This window comes from Myotis nattereri (genome assembly GCF_964212035.1).
Source record: "Myotis nattereri genome assembly, chromosome: 2".
Classification (NCBI taxonomy): domain Eukaryota; kingdom Metazoa; phylum Chordata; class Mammalia; order Chiroptera; family Vespertilionidae; genus Myotis; species Myotis nattereri.
In genome coordinates this window covers 45,537,940-45,552,123 of record NC_138076.1, presented here as the reverse complement: position 1 = coordinate 45,552,123, position 14,184 = coordinate 45,537,940, and the positions used below count along the sequence as shown (strand labels likewise).

General features: G+C 42.9%; 1 protein-coding gene across 2 annotated transcripts in view; it reads left to right on the top strand.

Moving 5' to 3' along the window:
* The first annotated feature begins 1,343 nt into the window (after nucleotides 1–1,343).
* Nucleotides 1,344–14,184, top strand: part of GPC6 (glypican 6) — a 1,123,895-nt gene continuing 1,111,054 nt past the window's right edge. The window contains exon 1 of one of the 2 annotated variants that reach the window (XM_081082356.1): nucleotides 1,344–1,930. In XM_081082356.1, coding sequence (XP_080938482.1) covers nucleotides 1,771–1,930 — 160 coding nt within the window. In that variant the 5' untranslated portion in view covers nucleotides 1,344–1,770. The remainder of the gene's footprint in view (nucleotides 1,931–14,184) is intronic. The other variant, XM_081082355.1, reaches the window with a different exon arrangement.

Below are 14,184 nucleotides of genomic sequence, written 5' to 3'. Positions count from 1 at the left end.
AACTGCAGGAACTTTGGGTTTTAACAGACTTCTGCATAGCAGAATTCAGTGTTCATTAACAGAAAGTCAATGGAAATGAGCCAACCCTGAGTTTTCACTTTTATCCCATTTCACAGAACTTGAGTGTAAGACAGGAAGAAAGTGAACTGATTTTCCACTTGAGAATTCTGTTAACCTGAAAGAAAATGTTACGTCTACCAGGTGAGATCATTTGGGGAGAGGGAAGGCAGATTTCACTCCTTTCCCCAATATCTTCCTTCATGTAGCCCATTGACCTCTGCCCTGTTTTTTCCTTTGCTTCTGTGTTCCTGTCTTCCAGTTCCTCCACACACTAGAAACCTGAGACTGATTTTTTGATCTTTATTTATTTTTTAAAATAATTCTTTATTGTTGAAAGTATTACATATGTCCCTCTTTTTCCTCCATTGACCTCCTCCTCCCCCCACACCCCAGGCCTTCAGCACCCTATTGTCTGTGTCTATGAGTTATGCATACAAGGTCTTTGGTTGATTACCTCCCACCCACCCACCCTCCCCTGCCTTCCTTCTGAGATTCCACACTTTGTTCCATGCTTCCATGTCTCTGAGCATTAATGATTTTTTGATCCAAAATCACGAAATATTTAAAATTAAAATGGGGGCAAGTTTGGGGCCCAGAAACAAAAAATTAAAAGAATTAAAAACCAGTGGTCTCTCATATGTGCACAGACTGCCCTTAGAAAACAAAAACGAACAAGACAAACAAAACTTAAACAGTGAAAGAGAGTGAGCGTGCTCTGCTATCGAGGGGTTTCCCTATATGTTTATCTCCAGGCTGGCTTTGTGTTTCAGTAGGTCACGAAGATATTAAGAGCAACAATTGAAATTACACTGTCCCTTAACGTCCACAAAAAATATAGTTTAAAACATAGGAGTGAATGACTTAAAATACTGTTTTTCTACATTTATTACTTATGTCATTAAAGGCAGCATTCGGATCAGTATGAAGGATGTGATGGGAATGAGGAAACAGGAACGTTCCTTGCCCCCGCCCCCCTTTTTTTTCTTCCACCAAATAGAAATAGATCCAGTCCGGGTTTTCCGTTCGACTCCGTGTCTGAATTTCGGCTGTGCACTAAGTAGCACGTTTCTCCCTCTCCCCTCCTTTCTCCTTTCCTCTAGCCTCCAGGATCCCTCTCTTCCTATTTCAGGCGGACTCTCTCACAGGCTCCCTCAGCCTGTGTGAAACTGAGGTTTCCTCTGGAACCCGTATATCCCCAACACATACCTCCACGCAGACACATCCCCAAGAACCCCGCGCTCGCACCGACACACGCGCGCACACACTCGCGCTCGCCCGTCCACCTCCCTCCCGGGAGAGCCGGCGCGCGTCCCCACCTCCGCCGCACACTTCGGCGAGTCGAGCTCGCAGCGCTCTAGGATTCTGCGGCTCGGAACTCGGATCGCGGCTCGGAACCCTCATGGTGGATTTGGAAACATTTCCTTCTCTCTCTCGTTTTGATTGCACCCTTTTCGACCTGGGGGGCTAGAGGAGCCAGGCGGCTGCTCTCCCAGCCAGACCCGGTTGGCTTGCCATCTCCATCTGGCTTATAAAAGTTTGCTGAGCGCGGTCCAGAGGGCTGCGCTGCTCGTCCCCTCGGCCGGCGGAAGGGGGTGACGCTGGGCAGCGGCGAGGAGTGCGCCGCTGGCTCTGGCGGGCTTTCGGCTCGAGGGGCAAGGTGAAGAGCGCACGGGCCGTGGGGTTGACCGAGCTGGATTTGCATGGTGCACCATGCCTTCTTGGATCGGGGCTGTGATTCTTCCCCTCTCCGGGCTGCTGCTGTCCCTCCCGGCCGGGGCGGATGTGAAGGCTCGGAGCTGCGGCGAGGTCCGCCAGGCGTACAGCGCCAAGGGATTCAGCCTGGCGGACATCCCCTACCAGGAGATCGCAGGTAAGCCCGGGCGCGCGGCCCAGGCGGGCTGCAGCCCTCGGCGGCCGCACGTCTCCCGGGCCGCCCGGCGCCCTCCTCCTTCCCCCTGTTGCTGACTTGTTGGTGTTCACTTTCTGCCAGGCTCTCCGGGCGCCGCGCCTCCGCGCCGGGCGGCGGATGCTCTCTCGGCAGCTCCCGCGGGGTTAGGTGTGCGCCTCCGCCGCCTCATTGTGTGCACACGCGGGAGCGCCCTCCTTCCTCCCTCCCTTCCTCCGCTCTCGCGCCCTGGCGCCCCCTGGCTCGTAGGCTCCCGCCGGGCGGGCCGGGGAGCGCGGGACACTCGGGGGTGGCCGCGGCGCGAGGGCAGATCGCTTAGCGGGATGCCCACCCCACGCCTCTCGCTCGGGCAAAACTTGGAAAAACTGCGGCCGCAGTTTGCCCAGCGCCACAGTCTGAGTGGCGCCTTCTCCACTCCCGCCCTCACGCCGGCGGGGGCGATGGAGAGACACGGATCCCTCCCTTCGCCCCTCGCTCCCAGCTCCACGCTCTGCGGGTCGGAGAGGCAGAGCGCGCGGTGCCGGGGCGGGGGCGGGCGAGCTGGGGGACCCCCACCGGTGGGACTCGGCCTCCCGACTCCCGCAGTTCCGGGATGGTTTGGGGAGTTCTCGGGCTGCCTGTTTCTCTTCTGGGGCGACTTTGCCCTTGCGGTTTGTCAGTGCTTCCCCGGTTGCTGTTGGTCACTTGAGGTTGCGGGGGGGGGGGGACCCCAGCCACCCGGCGCGGCGATGGGTCCTGAGCGCGGCCTCGTTCGCCGGCTCTTGGAAGCTGAGCCAACTTAAGCGGGTGGTTCCGTAGTGGATTCATCTCAGGGTCTCCCGATCCAGTGTCCCCTGCGTGCCTGGCCCCGAGCGTTATCCCACCGGGAGCTAGAGAGCCCCCGCCCGCTTTCTGGGCGCCGGCGTGCGGGTAGCACTCGGTCTCCAAGAACTTGCGCTGCAGCCTGCATGCCTGTTTTCCGGCTCTTACCTCCAACCGAACCCGAGCTTCTCCGGGGCTCTGTGAATGAATCGAGTCCGGGAGAGAGAATCTGGTGGCTGCGAGGGAACTGAGCTGAGAGCGGCAGAGTGGGGCCAGGAGATGCTGGGAGGACGCGGGCTGCTCAAACGGGCCGCCGAAGTCCTCGGTGACCTCAGATGGCCAAGTCAAAACGCCGAATTCCCACCAGCCTGTCTGCGTTTTGTCCAAGAGCTGGTCGATGGGTGGAAAGCGTGTTGCAGAGAATCTTATAACATTTTCGCTATCTAGTGGAATTGCTCTTTTATTATGGTTGATCTACAAACCCTACACGTGAGAGTTTTTACTTATGCTGAAATAACACATTTATATGAATTTAGGCATTAAAAATAGCCCATACTTAATGCTCACGGAGAGTGTTATATACAGAGAGCCTTTTCCAATTCTGAGCCAGACACCGCCAGCCTCTGGTGAGTGGAAGGCGGAACCTGTGGTGAATTGTAAGACTTCTTTTCTACCCCATCACTTCTCCCTTTCCCAGAACTCCTTAATTTGCTAATCAGTGAATAGAGGCCGGCGGCCCCTACCGCTCCTTAAGTTTCTCAACTCTCCTTTCCCTTTTGTCTACTGTTATTTCATTCTTTTTAATTAATTGATAAGGATCAGCTTTGCTACCCCCTTCCCCCCCTCCCTCCACAAATCTCAGAGAATTCAACTTTTAAAAGGTTTGTAGTATGGGTGACTTCTTTTAGGAACTTTTTCTCTAATCTGGGCTTTTTTTAAAACTGTATCTTTTAAACACATACATTTCCCCAACATGATTTCAGATAGGATATCTCAAAGAGGAAAACTGTGAAGTATTTTTAAACTGCTTCAGTATTCTGAAGAACAGTTCGTGATGCAAATCTCCTTAATATCAAGGTGAAGGTGAAGGTGTTTAGTGTAAATGATTTCTGTCCGTCCTTATTTACTTTCTTGAGAACATTTGCTGGGGTTAAATAAATCCTTCAGTATATTTTTAACTAGTCTTTCCCCCCACCCCTATTCCCCTCCATCCCTTGACAATTACAGTGCTTGCTAATAGCTCTGCATTTCTAAAATGAGTGTACTTTGTTAAACTCACTTTCTAGGACTAAGACTACTATTTACTTGAAATGATCAAGGTACAGGTCACCGTGGAACAAGTGAATTATAAGATAATTGTATACTAAGGACATACTTTTTTCTCAAAACAAACTTTACTCCGGTACTACCTATTGCTGTTGAATTTATCACTTAGGAAATATGTCTGTTTATTAAATGAACACACTCTTCCTCTCCTCCCCAGTTCCTCATAAAATTTACATTTCATTATCCGGTGGTTATCCTTTCTTCCAGCTCCTTTCCATCCTGTGCCTTGTTTGGACTTTTAATGGTTTGCTTGAGAAAAGGCATATGCCATTTGTTTGCCAGGGAACATGCATTTAAAGGAACCGCTGTTCAGAATTTAGATTCATGAGATCTGTTTCTAATTGAAAGCCATTTGCAGGTAGCTTGCCTGGTTAAAAAAAAAAAAAAAAAAAAAAGTAATGAGGACATTATGTTTCATCACAACATTATTAAGATTTACTCAGAACTCACAATTGTGAAATAATGTTGCCCTTTTCTATTCTAAGATAAAAGGGAGTTCTTCAGACTCAACAGATGAGGGACTGTGATGGGTAATATATAAAGTTACCCTCTCAGAGAGTGCTTGGGAGGGAGGAGGCTGTCAGGGGGCAGTTTGTACCATTAATCTTCACTCAGCCTTGATTTTAAAGCATCCCAGGCAGATCAGATGGACTATCTGTCCTGGTTTGAAAGACCTCCAAGGGGGCAGACTCTTAAGCCCCTCTCAGCAATCCATTCTAATACCTAGTCATGCTTGTGGTACCAAAATGTTTCCAGATATCTAGCCAAAAGCCTTCACAGTGTGCTTGCTTATTTTCTCTTGTTCTGTCTTCTAGGAAGATATTGAGCAGGGGATCATCACGTTCTTTGTAGGGACTGTTACTCTGATGAAAGGTCAGTGTGAAACATCCCAGTCTTTCTTTGAGCACCAGTAATATTATCTCATTTTCCAACCTGACTCATCTTGATGGCTCTGAACTGCTAAAGGAACTCCACAGCTGAAAAGAGCATCCGCTTAAAAGTCTGGGCAATTCAGGAAATGTTGTTTGAGGCTTACTGTGCCATTCTTTTATGCTTTCAGCATTCTTGGGAGTTATTTATTGTAATACTGTGTAGCTGACTAATGGTACTTACTAGCCTACATGCTCAATTTTTTCATTAATTATCAGATGCAACTTTATTTAGCAATCCCATATATGGAAATTTATGTGTACCCAGCACCTATTTGAAAACATTACCAATTTTTAAACATTGAATAAACATTGTCTTACCTGCTCCTTCTAGTAACTTAGAAGGTTATTATTATTATCATTATTTCTGTTTCCCAGATAAAAAGACTGAGCAACAGAGAAACTTAAATAATTAATTTGCCCAAGGATGAGAAAGTGAGGAGGCTAGAATTCAAACCCAGGCACTTGGTTCCATAGGCTAAACCATGGCCAATACATTTCTCTATTTGTTGAATGAATGCATTGTAAAATCATTTTTTTTCCTCACCTAATATTGTATAAATCGTGGTATTATCAATCACCATATATATTCCCTCAGTTCATGGTGAATATTTTTTATTTATTTGCAAAATCTACAATTTTCAAAATCACTTTGACTTTGGATTTCTGTTCTCAGGAATTGACCACACTGCCACCACTAAATTGTTCCTGTATTTATGCATAGTCCCTGCCATTTTAGTTGTATAGATGTGGTTATATAAAAGGAAGAATCTAAAGAACTTCTATTTTGTTTTGTTGTTTCCAATAGACCAGGTTCATTGGAATATTGGGTTAGTCCCACAAACCTTGCAATAGGAAGCTATCATGTGGATACAGGGAGAAGGACAGTTTCTTCAAATTAGGACAAAAAAAATATATAACTAACAGTATTAGTTCTCTGTATTAACTTTGCCCCCATTTCTGTCTCTGGTATTTTGAGAGTTGGACTACAGCTGGATATTTAAAAAGGTATTAAACAGAAACAGACTCATAGATACAGAGAACAGACTGATGGTTGCCAGAGGGGAGGGCGGTTGGGGGACTGGGAGGAAAAGGTGAAGGGGTTGAGAAATACAAATTGGCAGTTGCACAATACTCATGGGGATATAAAGTACGGCATCGTGAATATAGTCAATAATATTGTAATAACTGTGTATGGTGCCAGATGGGTTCTGGGAATATTGGGGAGACCACTTTGTAAAGCATATGGTTGTCTAATGACTATTCTATACACCTGAAATTGAAACAAAATAATATTGAATATAAACTGTAATTGAAAAAATATTTAAAAAGAAAGTATTGCCGAAACCGGTTTGGCTCAGTGCATAGAGCGTCGGCCTGCGGACTGAGAGGTCCCAGGTTCGATTCCGGTCAGGGGCATGTACCTGGGTTGCGGGCACATCCCCAGTGGGAGATGTGCAGGAGGCAGCTGATCGATGATTCTCTCTCATCGATGTTTCTAACTCTCTATCTCTCTCCCTTCCTCTCTGTAAAAAATCAATAAAATATATTTAAAAAAAAATTTTAAAAAGAAAGTATTAAACTTTTTCTCGTCTCTTTGATAGTAATTTATCTAAAAAAATCAAAAAATCTACCCCAAAGTCTAAAATTTAAAAAAATATAGAACATTCTCTTATACTCTGCTAGTTTGACTGGGGACTTTTTGGTTTCAAATTTGAGAAGATGTAATTCTCCGCTTTACCTGGCCTTGGTTCAGTAGTCCTTTTCTTTCATCGGTAGGCTTCCCAAGGAACCTGTCCTCCCTCCCTCTGCTCCCCCAGCAAACCAACTTATTTAATGTGTTTGCCATCAGCACAAGTATTTTTTTCAGTTTGCATGCAGATATCACCTTAATATAAATGGAAAAACAGTGTTTGGTAACTCTTTAAAGACATGTTAAATTTCCTAGTTGGGGATACATTATTTAATTTCCATTTATCTGCTTGCTGCACTAATCTCTGATTTCCTTTTCCTCCATGTAGTTGGCTGATATCTTTAAAATCATCTCAAAGTGTGAGGTATAAAAGGGTTAGCTGAACTTCAATTTTTTTGTTACTGATTTGTCAAGTCACTAGATTTCTAAAAGAATCACATTAATTACGGGTATCAAAGCAATCTAAAATATGGACTGTTAGGAGTGCCACTTGTTAATCTCTTGATTTGGGAATTAATTTTAGCCTGATCCTTGTGAACAGAGATATCTTAGATGATTTAATTAAAGGATAATACATCATCACTGGGAAAAAGTGTTCATTCGAGTTGACTGATATACTCTTTTACAAAAAACTCACATTTTTTTTTCTTTATTGTTGAAAGTATTATATATGTTCCCCCTTTCCCCTTTGACCCCTTCTAGCTCACTCAGCCCCCACCACGCCCCTGGCCTTCATCACACTATTGTCTGTGTCTACGGGTTATGCATATATGCATATAAGTTCTTTGGTTGATCTCTTCCCACCACCCCTGCCTTCCCTCTGAGATTGGACAGTGTATTCCATACTTCTAAGTCTCTAGATCTGTTTTGTTCATGAGTTTATTTGTTCATTAGATTCCACATATGAGTGAGATCATGTGATACTTGTCTTTTTCTGACTGGCTTATTTCGCTTAGCATAATATTCTCCAGGTCCCTTCATGCTGTCTCAAAGGGTAAGAGATCCTTCCTATTTACTGCTGCATAGTATTCCATTGTGTGAATGAATCACAGCTATTTTATCCATTCATATACTGATTGGTACTTGGGCTGTTTACAGATTTTAGCTATTGTAAATTGTACTGATGTGAACATAGGGGTGCATACATTCTTTCTGATTGTTGTTTGGGGTTTATTAGGTTATATTCCTAGAAGTGAGATCACTGGGTCAAATGGCAGTTCCATGTTTAATTTTTGAGGAAATCCATACTGTTTTTCGTAATGGCTGCACCAGTCTGCATTCCCACCTGCAGTGTAATACGGTTCCCTTTTCTCCACATCCTCGCCAGCACTTGTCATTTGTTGATGGTAGCCATTCTGATAGGTGATACCTCATTGTTTTAATTAGCATCTCTCCAATGACGAGTTACTTTGAAAATTTTTTCATATGTATTGTGGCCATCTGTATGTCCACTTTGGAGAAGTGTCTATTTTGGTCCTTTGCCCATTTTTTTTTATTGGATTGTTCGTCTTCCTTTTGTTAAGTTGTATGAGTTCCTTATACATATATTTTGGATATTAACCCTTTATCAGATGTATCATTGCCAAATATGTTCTCCCATACAGTGGCTCCCTTTTTATTTTGTTGATGGTTTCTTTTGCTGTGCAGAAGCTTTTTATTTTGATGTAGTCCCATTTGTTTATTTTCTCCTTTGTTTCCCTTTCCTAGGATATGTATCGGTAGACATATTGCTATGAGAGCTGTCTGAGATTTTGCTGCCTATGATTTCTAGGATTTTTATGGTTTCATCTGTTATATTTAAGTCTTTTATCCACTTTGAGTTTATTCTTGTGTATGGTGTAAGTTGGTGGTCTAGTTTCATTTTTTTGCATGTATTTGTCCAATTTTTCCAACACCATTTATTGACAAAACTGGCTTGATTCCATTGTATGCTCTTGCCTCCTTTGTCAAATATTGAGTGTAATGGCTTAGGTTGATTTCTGGGGTCTCTGTTCTTTTCCATTGATCTATATGTCTGTTCTTGTGCCAGTACCAGGCTGTTTTGATTATAATGGCTTTGTAGAAGAACTTGATATCTGGCATTGTGATCCCTCCAACTTTTGTTCTTCTTTATCAAGATTGCTGTGGCTATTCAGCGTCCTTTTTGGGTCCATATAAATTTTTGGAGTATTTGGTCTAGATCTGTTAAATATGCTATTGGTATTTTAATAGGGATTGCGTTGAATCTATAGATTGTTTTGGGTAATATGGGCATTTTAATGATGTTAATTCTACCAATCCATGAACATGGTATATTCTTCCACTTGTTTATCTCTTCCTCTATCTCTTTTTTCAACACCTGCAGTTTTCTGAGTGCAAGTCTGTAACCTCCTTTATTAAGTTTACTCCTAAGTATCTTAATTTTTGTTGTTGCAAAAACTCACATCTTTAAATTGCACCACATGTTAATTGTTTGTGCATGGAAATGGCGGTCACTATCAAAAGTGATTTCAAATATACAGCATTATGTCCTTTAAAATATTGTAGTGTACACATTGCATCATAATTTATGTAAGAGCGTGACCAGTGGTCTTATATAATTATGGGCCAGTTTTATGAACACTTAAAAAATTCCAAATGATTAAGTCCTTTTAAACCAAAGCGACCTACCATTCAGTCACTAGATTTGTATAGAAGTATGAGTTTAGGTTAAACATTGTAGTAAAAGATTTGTTGATAAAATAATTTTAATAGTTTAATCTTAACTTATATTGAAGCTCACAGAAGTAACATTATAAGATTGTTTTTTTTTTCTCTCCCCTTAATTCTCATCTTTCAAAAGACTTTTAGCAATGCCAGTAAGGTGACTTAGAGTTGTCTTGCCAATATAAACAGAATACTTAATATTCATTTAAACTTCGTGCTTATATCCCTTTACAGACCAAATTCTTCTCTCTTAAATTCTTTAGCTGGCACATAATTTGACTTTAAATGGTGTCATAGATTTCCCCAGCAGAATTCATTTTTTCAGTGATATACATGATACTATTTGAAAGTCTAATAGACTCCTTGGGATGGCATATTTATAAATAAAGGGTTTCATAGTGGCAAGTCTTAGGTAAAGGTTTAAAAATTCTAATAAACCTGGATAGAAATATTTAAGAGTTTTGAATAAACCTGGATGAAAAATATTTTTAAGCAAATGTACCACTTAGTAACAAAGACAAATAGAAATGTGATTCCACATTTACACATTATCCAGGTTAATTATTTTTCTAACCTATTCTTGATTTCCTTTAGGCATTTTTTTTTTTTTGCATTCATCCAATAAATATTTCTTGTTTACCTACTATGTGTAAGTCACTGTGCCAGGTGTTGGATATAGGACTCCAGGGAGCTTTAATCCAAGAAGGGAAGCAGAAAATAAGGGCACCGTTTACAGCGAATGGCTGAGATGAAGTGCACAGCACTGGGGTACCTGGCACTGTGAAAGCATTCAGTAGGAGCCTTTGATCTCATCACAGGGTTATGGAAATGCTTCCTTGAGAAAGAGCAATGCAAGGTCTGTAGGGGAAGGGGACAGTGGCGGGTATGCTCATTTGCCCACGTGATAAGAAGACTCTGAAAGCATGAGAGAAATTCCAGAACCTGGGGGAAACAGTTAGTGAATGGAGAACGGGCTGAGAGAGGGACAGGAGAAGCAGAGCCGGAGGACCAGGCTAATGACCAGGTACATGATCCAAAGATGACCCATGTATATGGGCCCTATGTTTACCTTTTCACCATAGGCATGGACCCTTAGTTCTATAGCCTATGGATGGTAATAATTTAATGTCTTTACACATCTAGTTGTTTTAAGCATAGCCCAGAGAAGCATATGCATTTTAAAAAATATGTTTTTATTGATTTTATAGCGAGAGAGGAAGGGAGAGGGAGAGAAAGAGTTACCTCCCATACGCACCCTGACCAGGGCTTGAACCTGGAACCTGGGTATGTGTCATGACCAGGAATCAAACTGGCAACCTTTCGGTGCACGGGGACAACGTTCAACCAGCTGCACCACACAGGCCAGGGCAAGAAGCATATTTTTCATTATTTAGAGCCTCCCTGTTTTGTGTGCCCCAGAACTGCAGCCAACATCTACTAGCCAGGTATATAAGGCAAACCTGGGGCCTGTAAAAGACTCCAAGACAGTACTGCTCACCACACCCTAGGGCTGAGCAACAGTGCTTAATTTCCCTCTTCCCTCTAACCTGGAGTTCCCTTAATCTCTTCCCCTTCCTGGTAGTAGCCCCTCTGTTATCTCTGGAATGGCTCCTGCTGTGAGGGATATCCCCTCATATGCCATCAGTCAGTTACACCCATATAAAGGTCCTTGGGTTGTACTGTCATCTCCTGGTCCCTGTCTCTTCCCTTGATCAGCCCTGAAATCCCTAGAACTCACTACAATGACGTTGGCCTTGAGCCTAGGGCAGTGAGAAGCTGGTGAGGAATTGTTCTAGTCTGGATTGGACATGGTTTTGAATGTTACTTTGGTTGCTTTGTAGAGAATGGATCAGGGGGAATTAAAAGCAGATACAGGGAGAGGAGGAGATTTTAACTTTGAACTAGAGTGGTGACTGTGGAAGTGAAATGAAGTAGAAGGATTCAAGAAACATTTAGGAGGTGAAGTGGATACCACCAAAAGACTATTAATCAAGCACAAGTAATTCATTGAGCATCTCCTACGTGATTGACAATAAATAGAGAGGGGGGGGTGTGTATGTGAAAGAGAGAGATTGAGAGAAAGAAGCAAGTGTCCCAGAAATATTCATTGAGTTTATAAATACTTTGATGTAGTTTATGTGTGCTTTTTAGTGGAAACTACACTTAACATCATAAAACTTGCAGAGGACTTAAGGACATCAGTATGGCCGGGAGAAAGGAATTTCCCGAATAGGGTGTGTGTGTGAATTGTTAGCTCCCAGAAGGCATAGAATTGTCAAAATGTATGTAATCAGCTGTGTCCATTTTGAAACTTAAGTCAAAGTTCTTTGTCCTGTGGCAGCGTAAAAAACAATCTTAAAATTTTCACCAAGAAGAAGAATGAATTAAATTGTTACACCATTTTCCAAGATTTAAACAATGCTGTGTTCATGACATAAGTACCAAATATCATTGCTGATTCTAATGATAAGAATCACAGAATAAAGTAGTTTCTATGACCTTGCTGAAAGCAGAAGGTAAAATGTACTTGGGACTCTATTTGTCAGGGTTTCCAGAGAAACAGAACCAATAGGATATATTTCTGCATCTGTCTCAAGATATAGATATAAGAGGAGATTTGTTATAGAAATTGACTCCCAAGATTATGGAGGCCAGGATGTTCCATGATCAGCTGTCTGTATGCTGGAGACCCAGGAAAGTAGTGGTATAATTCAGTCCTCTAAAGCCAAAGGCCTGAGAACAGAGTGGGGAAGGGACACTGATACAGTGGGGCCTTGACTTACGAGTTTAATTCGTTCCGTGACAGAGCTCGTAACTCAAATTACTCCTATGTCAGATCATAAAGTGAACGAGTGAAACACGTAATGCTGGGCTGATGTTGTGGCGTTCACTGTTATGTTCGCTGCGCCAACTAGTGGTGGGGTATCTGAAGCTGGCTCGTAACTCGAATTTTAGCTCGCAACTCAAAGCAAAAAATGGGCCGAGAGACGGCTTGTATCTCGAAAAACTCATTAGTTGGGACACTCGTAAGTCAAGGCCCCACTGTATAAGTCTTGGAGTCCAAGGCCTGAGAACCAGGACCTCTCATACTCCAAGGTAGGGAAGAAGGGACATCTGAGCTCTGGAAGAGAGAGAGAAGGAATTCCTCATCTTTTGTCTTTTTGTTCTATTTGAGTCTCGGATGGATTGGATTATGCATACCCAGATTAGTCACTAATAATACTGAATCAAATGGTAATATCTTCCAGAAACATCTTCTCTCTCACACACACCCCAAAATAATGTTTTACCACCTATCTAGGCAATCCTTAGGCCAATCAAATTAACACATAAAATTATCCATGACACAAACAACAAGTGTTGGAGAGGATGTGGAGAAAAAGGAACCCTTCTGCACTGCTGGTGGGAATGCAGACTGGTTAAGCCACTGTGGAGAACAGTATGGAGCTACCTCAAAAAACTAAAAATGGAACTCCCATTTGACCCAGTGATCCCACTACTAGGAATATATCCCAAGAAACCAGAAACGCCAATCAGAAAGGATATATACACCCCTATGTTCATAGCAGCACAATTCACTATAGCTAAGATTTGGAAACAACCTAAGTGCCCATCAGCAGATGAGTGGATTAGAAAACTGGTACATCTACACAATGGAATACTATGCTGTGGTAAAAAAAAAAGGAACTCTTGCCTTTTGCAACAGCATGGATGGAACTGGAGAGCATTATGCTAAGTGAAATAAGCCAGTCAGAGAAAGATAAATACCACATGATCTCACTCATTTGTGGATTATAGAGAACAACATAGACTGATGAAAAGGGACAGACCCAAAGACTGAGAAACAGCAATCAGGCTATCAATCCCCAGAAGGAAAGTAGGGGAGGGCGGGGGTAAGGGGAAGAGATCAACCGAAGGACTTGTATACATGTATATAAGCCAAACCAATGGACATGGACAACAGGGGGATGGGAGCATGAATGTGCGGGGTGGGGGCGGGAGGTTGGGGGTTAATGGGGGGGGGGGATGAGGACACATTTGTAATACCTTAACTAATAATGAAAATAAAAAATTAAAAAAAAGTTATCCATGACAGGAACCTTGAAGCATGGGTAACATTTGACAAAAGCGCATCTAGGAAGAAGGCATTCTTGGTGGGTTACAAGTGTGAGCAAAATAATGCAGGTGGAGGATAGTACAGTACAGAAAGGGGTCTATTAAGAACTTGAGAGAACAGAGAGAGTGGACTTCTGATGGGCCTTGAAAATCCTTGCTTTTATACGGTAGAAAGTAGGTCATCATCCTAGGTTCTTGGCAGTGAAGTGATATGATGAAAGTTTTGGTTTGGATTGGTCAAACACTGCAAACAGGATGAAAAAGAAGGCAAATCTTAAAAGGCCCAGGGTGAGAGGAGGAAGGCCGGGGAGCTGTTTTAGACACGAAAGCGTCAGATGCGGAGGGTCCACATGAGAATGAGAGGAGAGAGGCAGGAGTGAATGAGTTCATCAGAGAAGAGGCCAAACTGAAAGGGAAAAAACTTCCCTCTGCTATCTAGAAGTTTCAGTAAGAGAGTTTAAGGAAGACAAGATATTAAACTCTTGCCTGAAATAATTGGTGTCACTGAAGATACTTTTGGCAGCAGGTCACAGAAAATGCTGAAGCAACTGGCTTCCGTATTCAGGGAAGGCCATTATTTCACATAAGAAGTCCCAGCATAGAGCAGCTCTAGGAGCGAGGAAGTGGGAAGTGGGAAGTTAGTATCATTAGGGTGCCAGGTTCTCTGT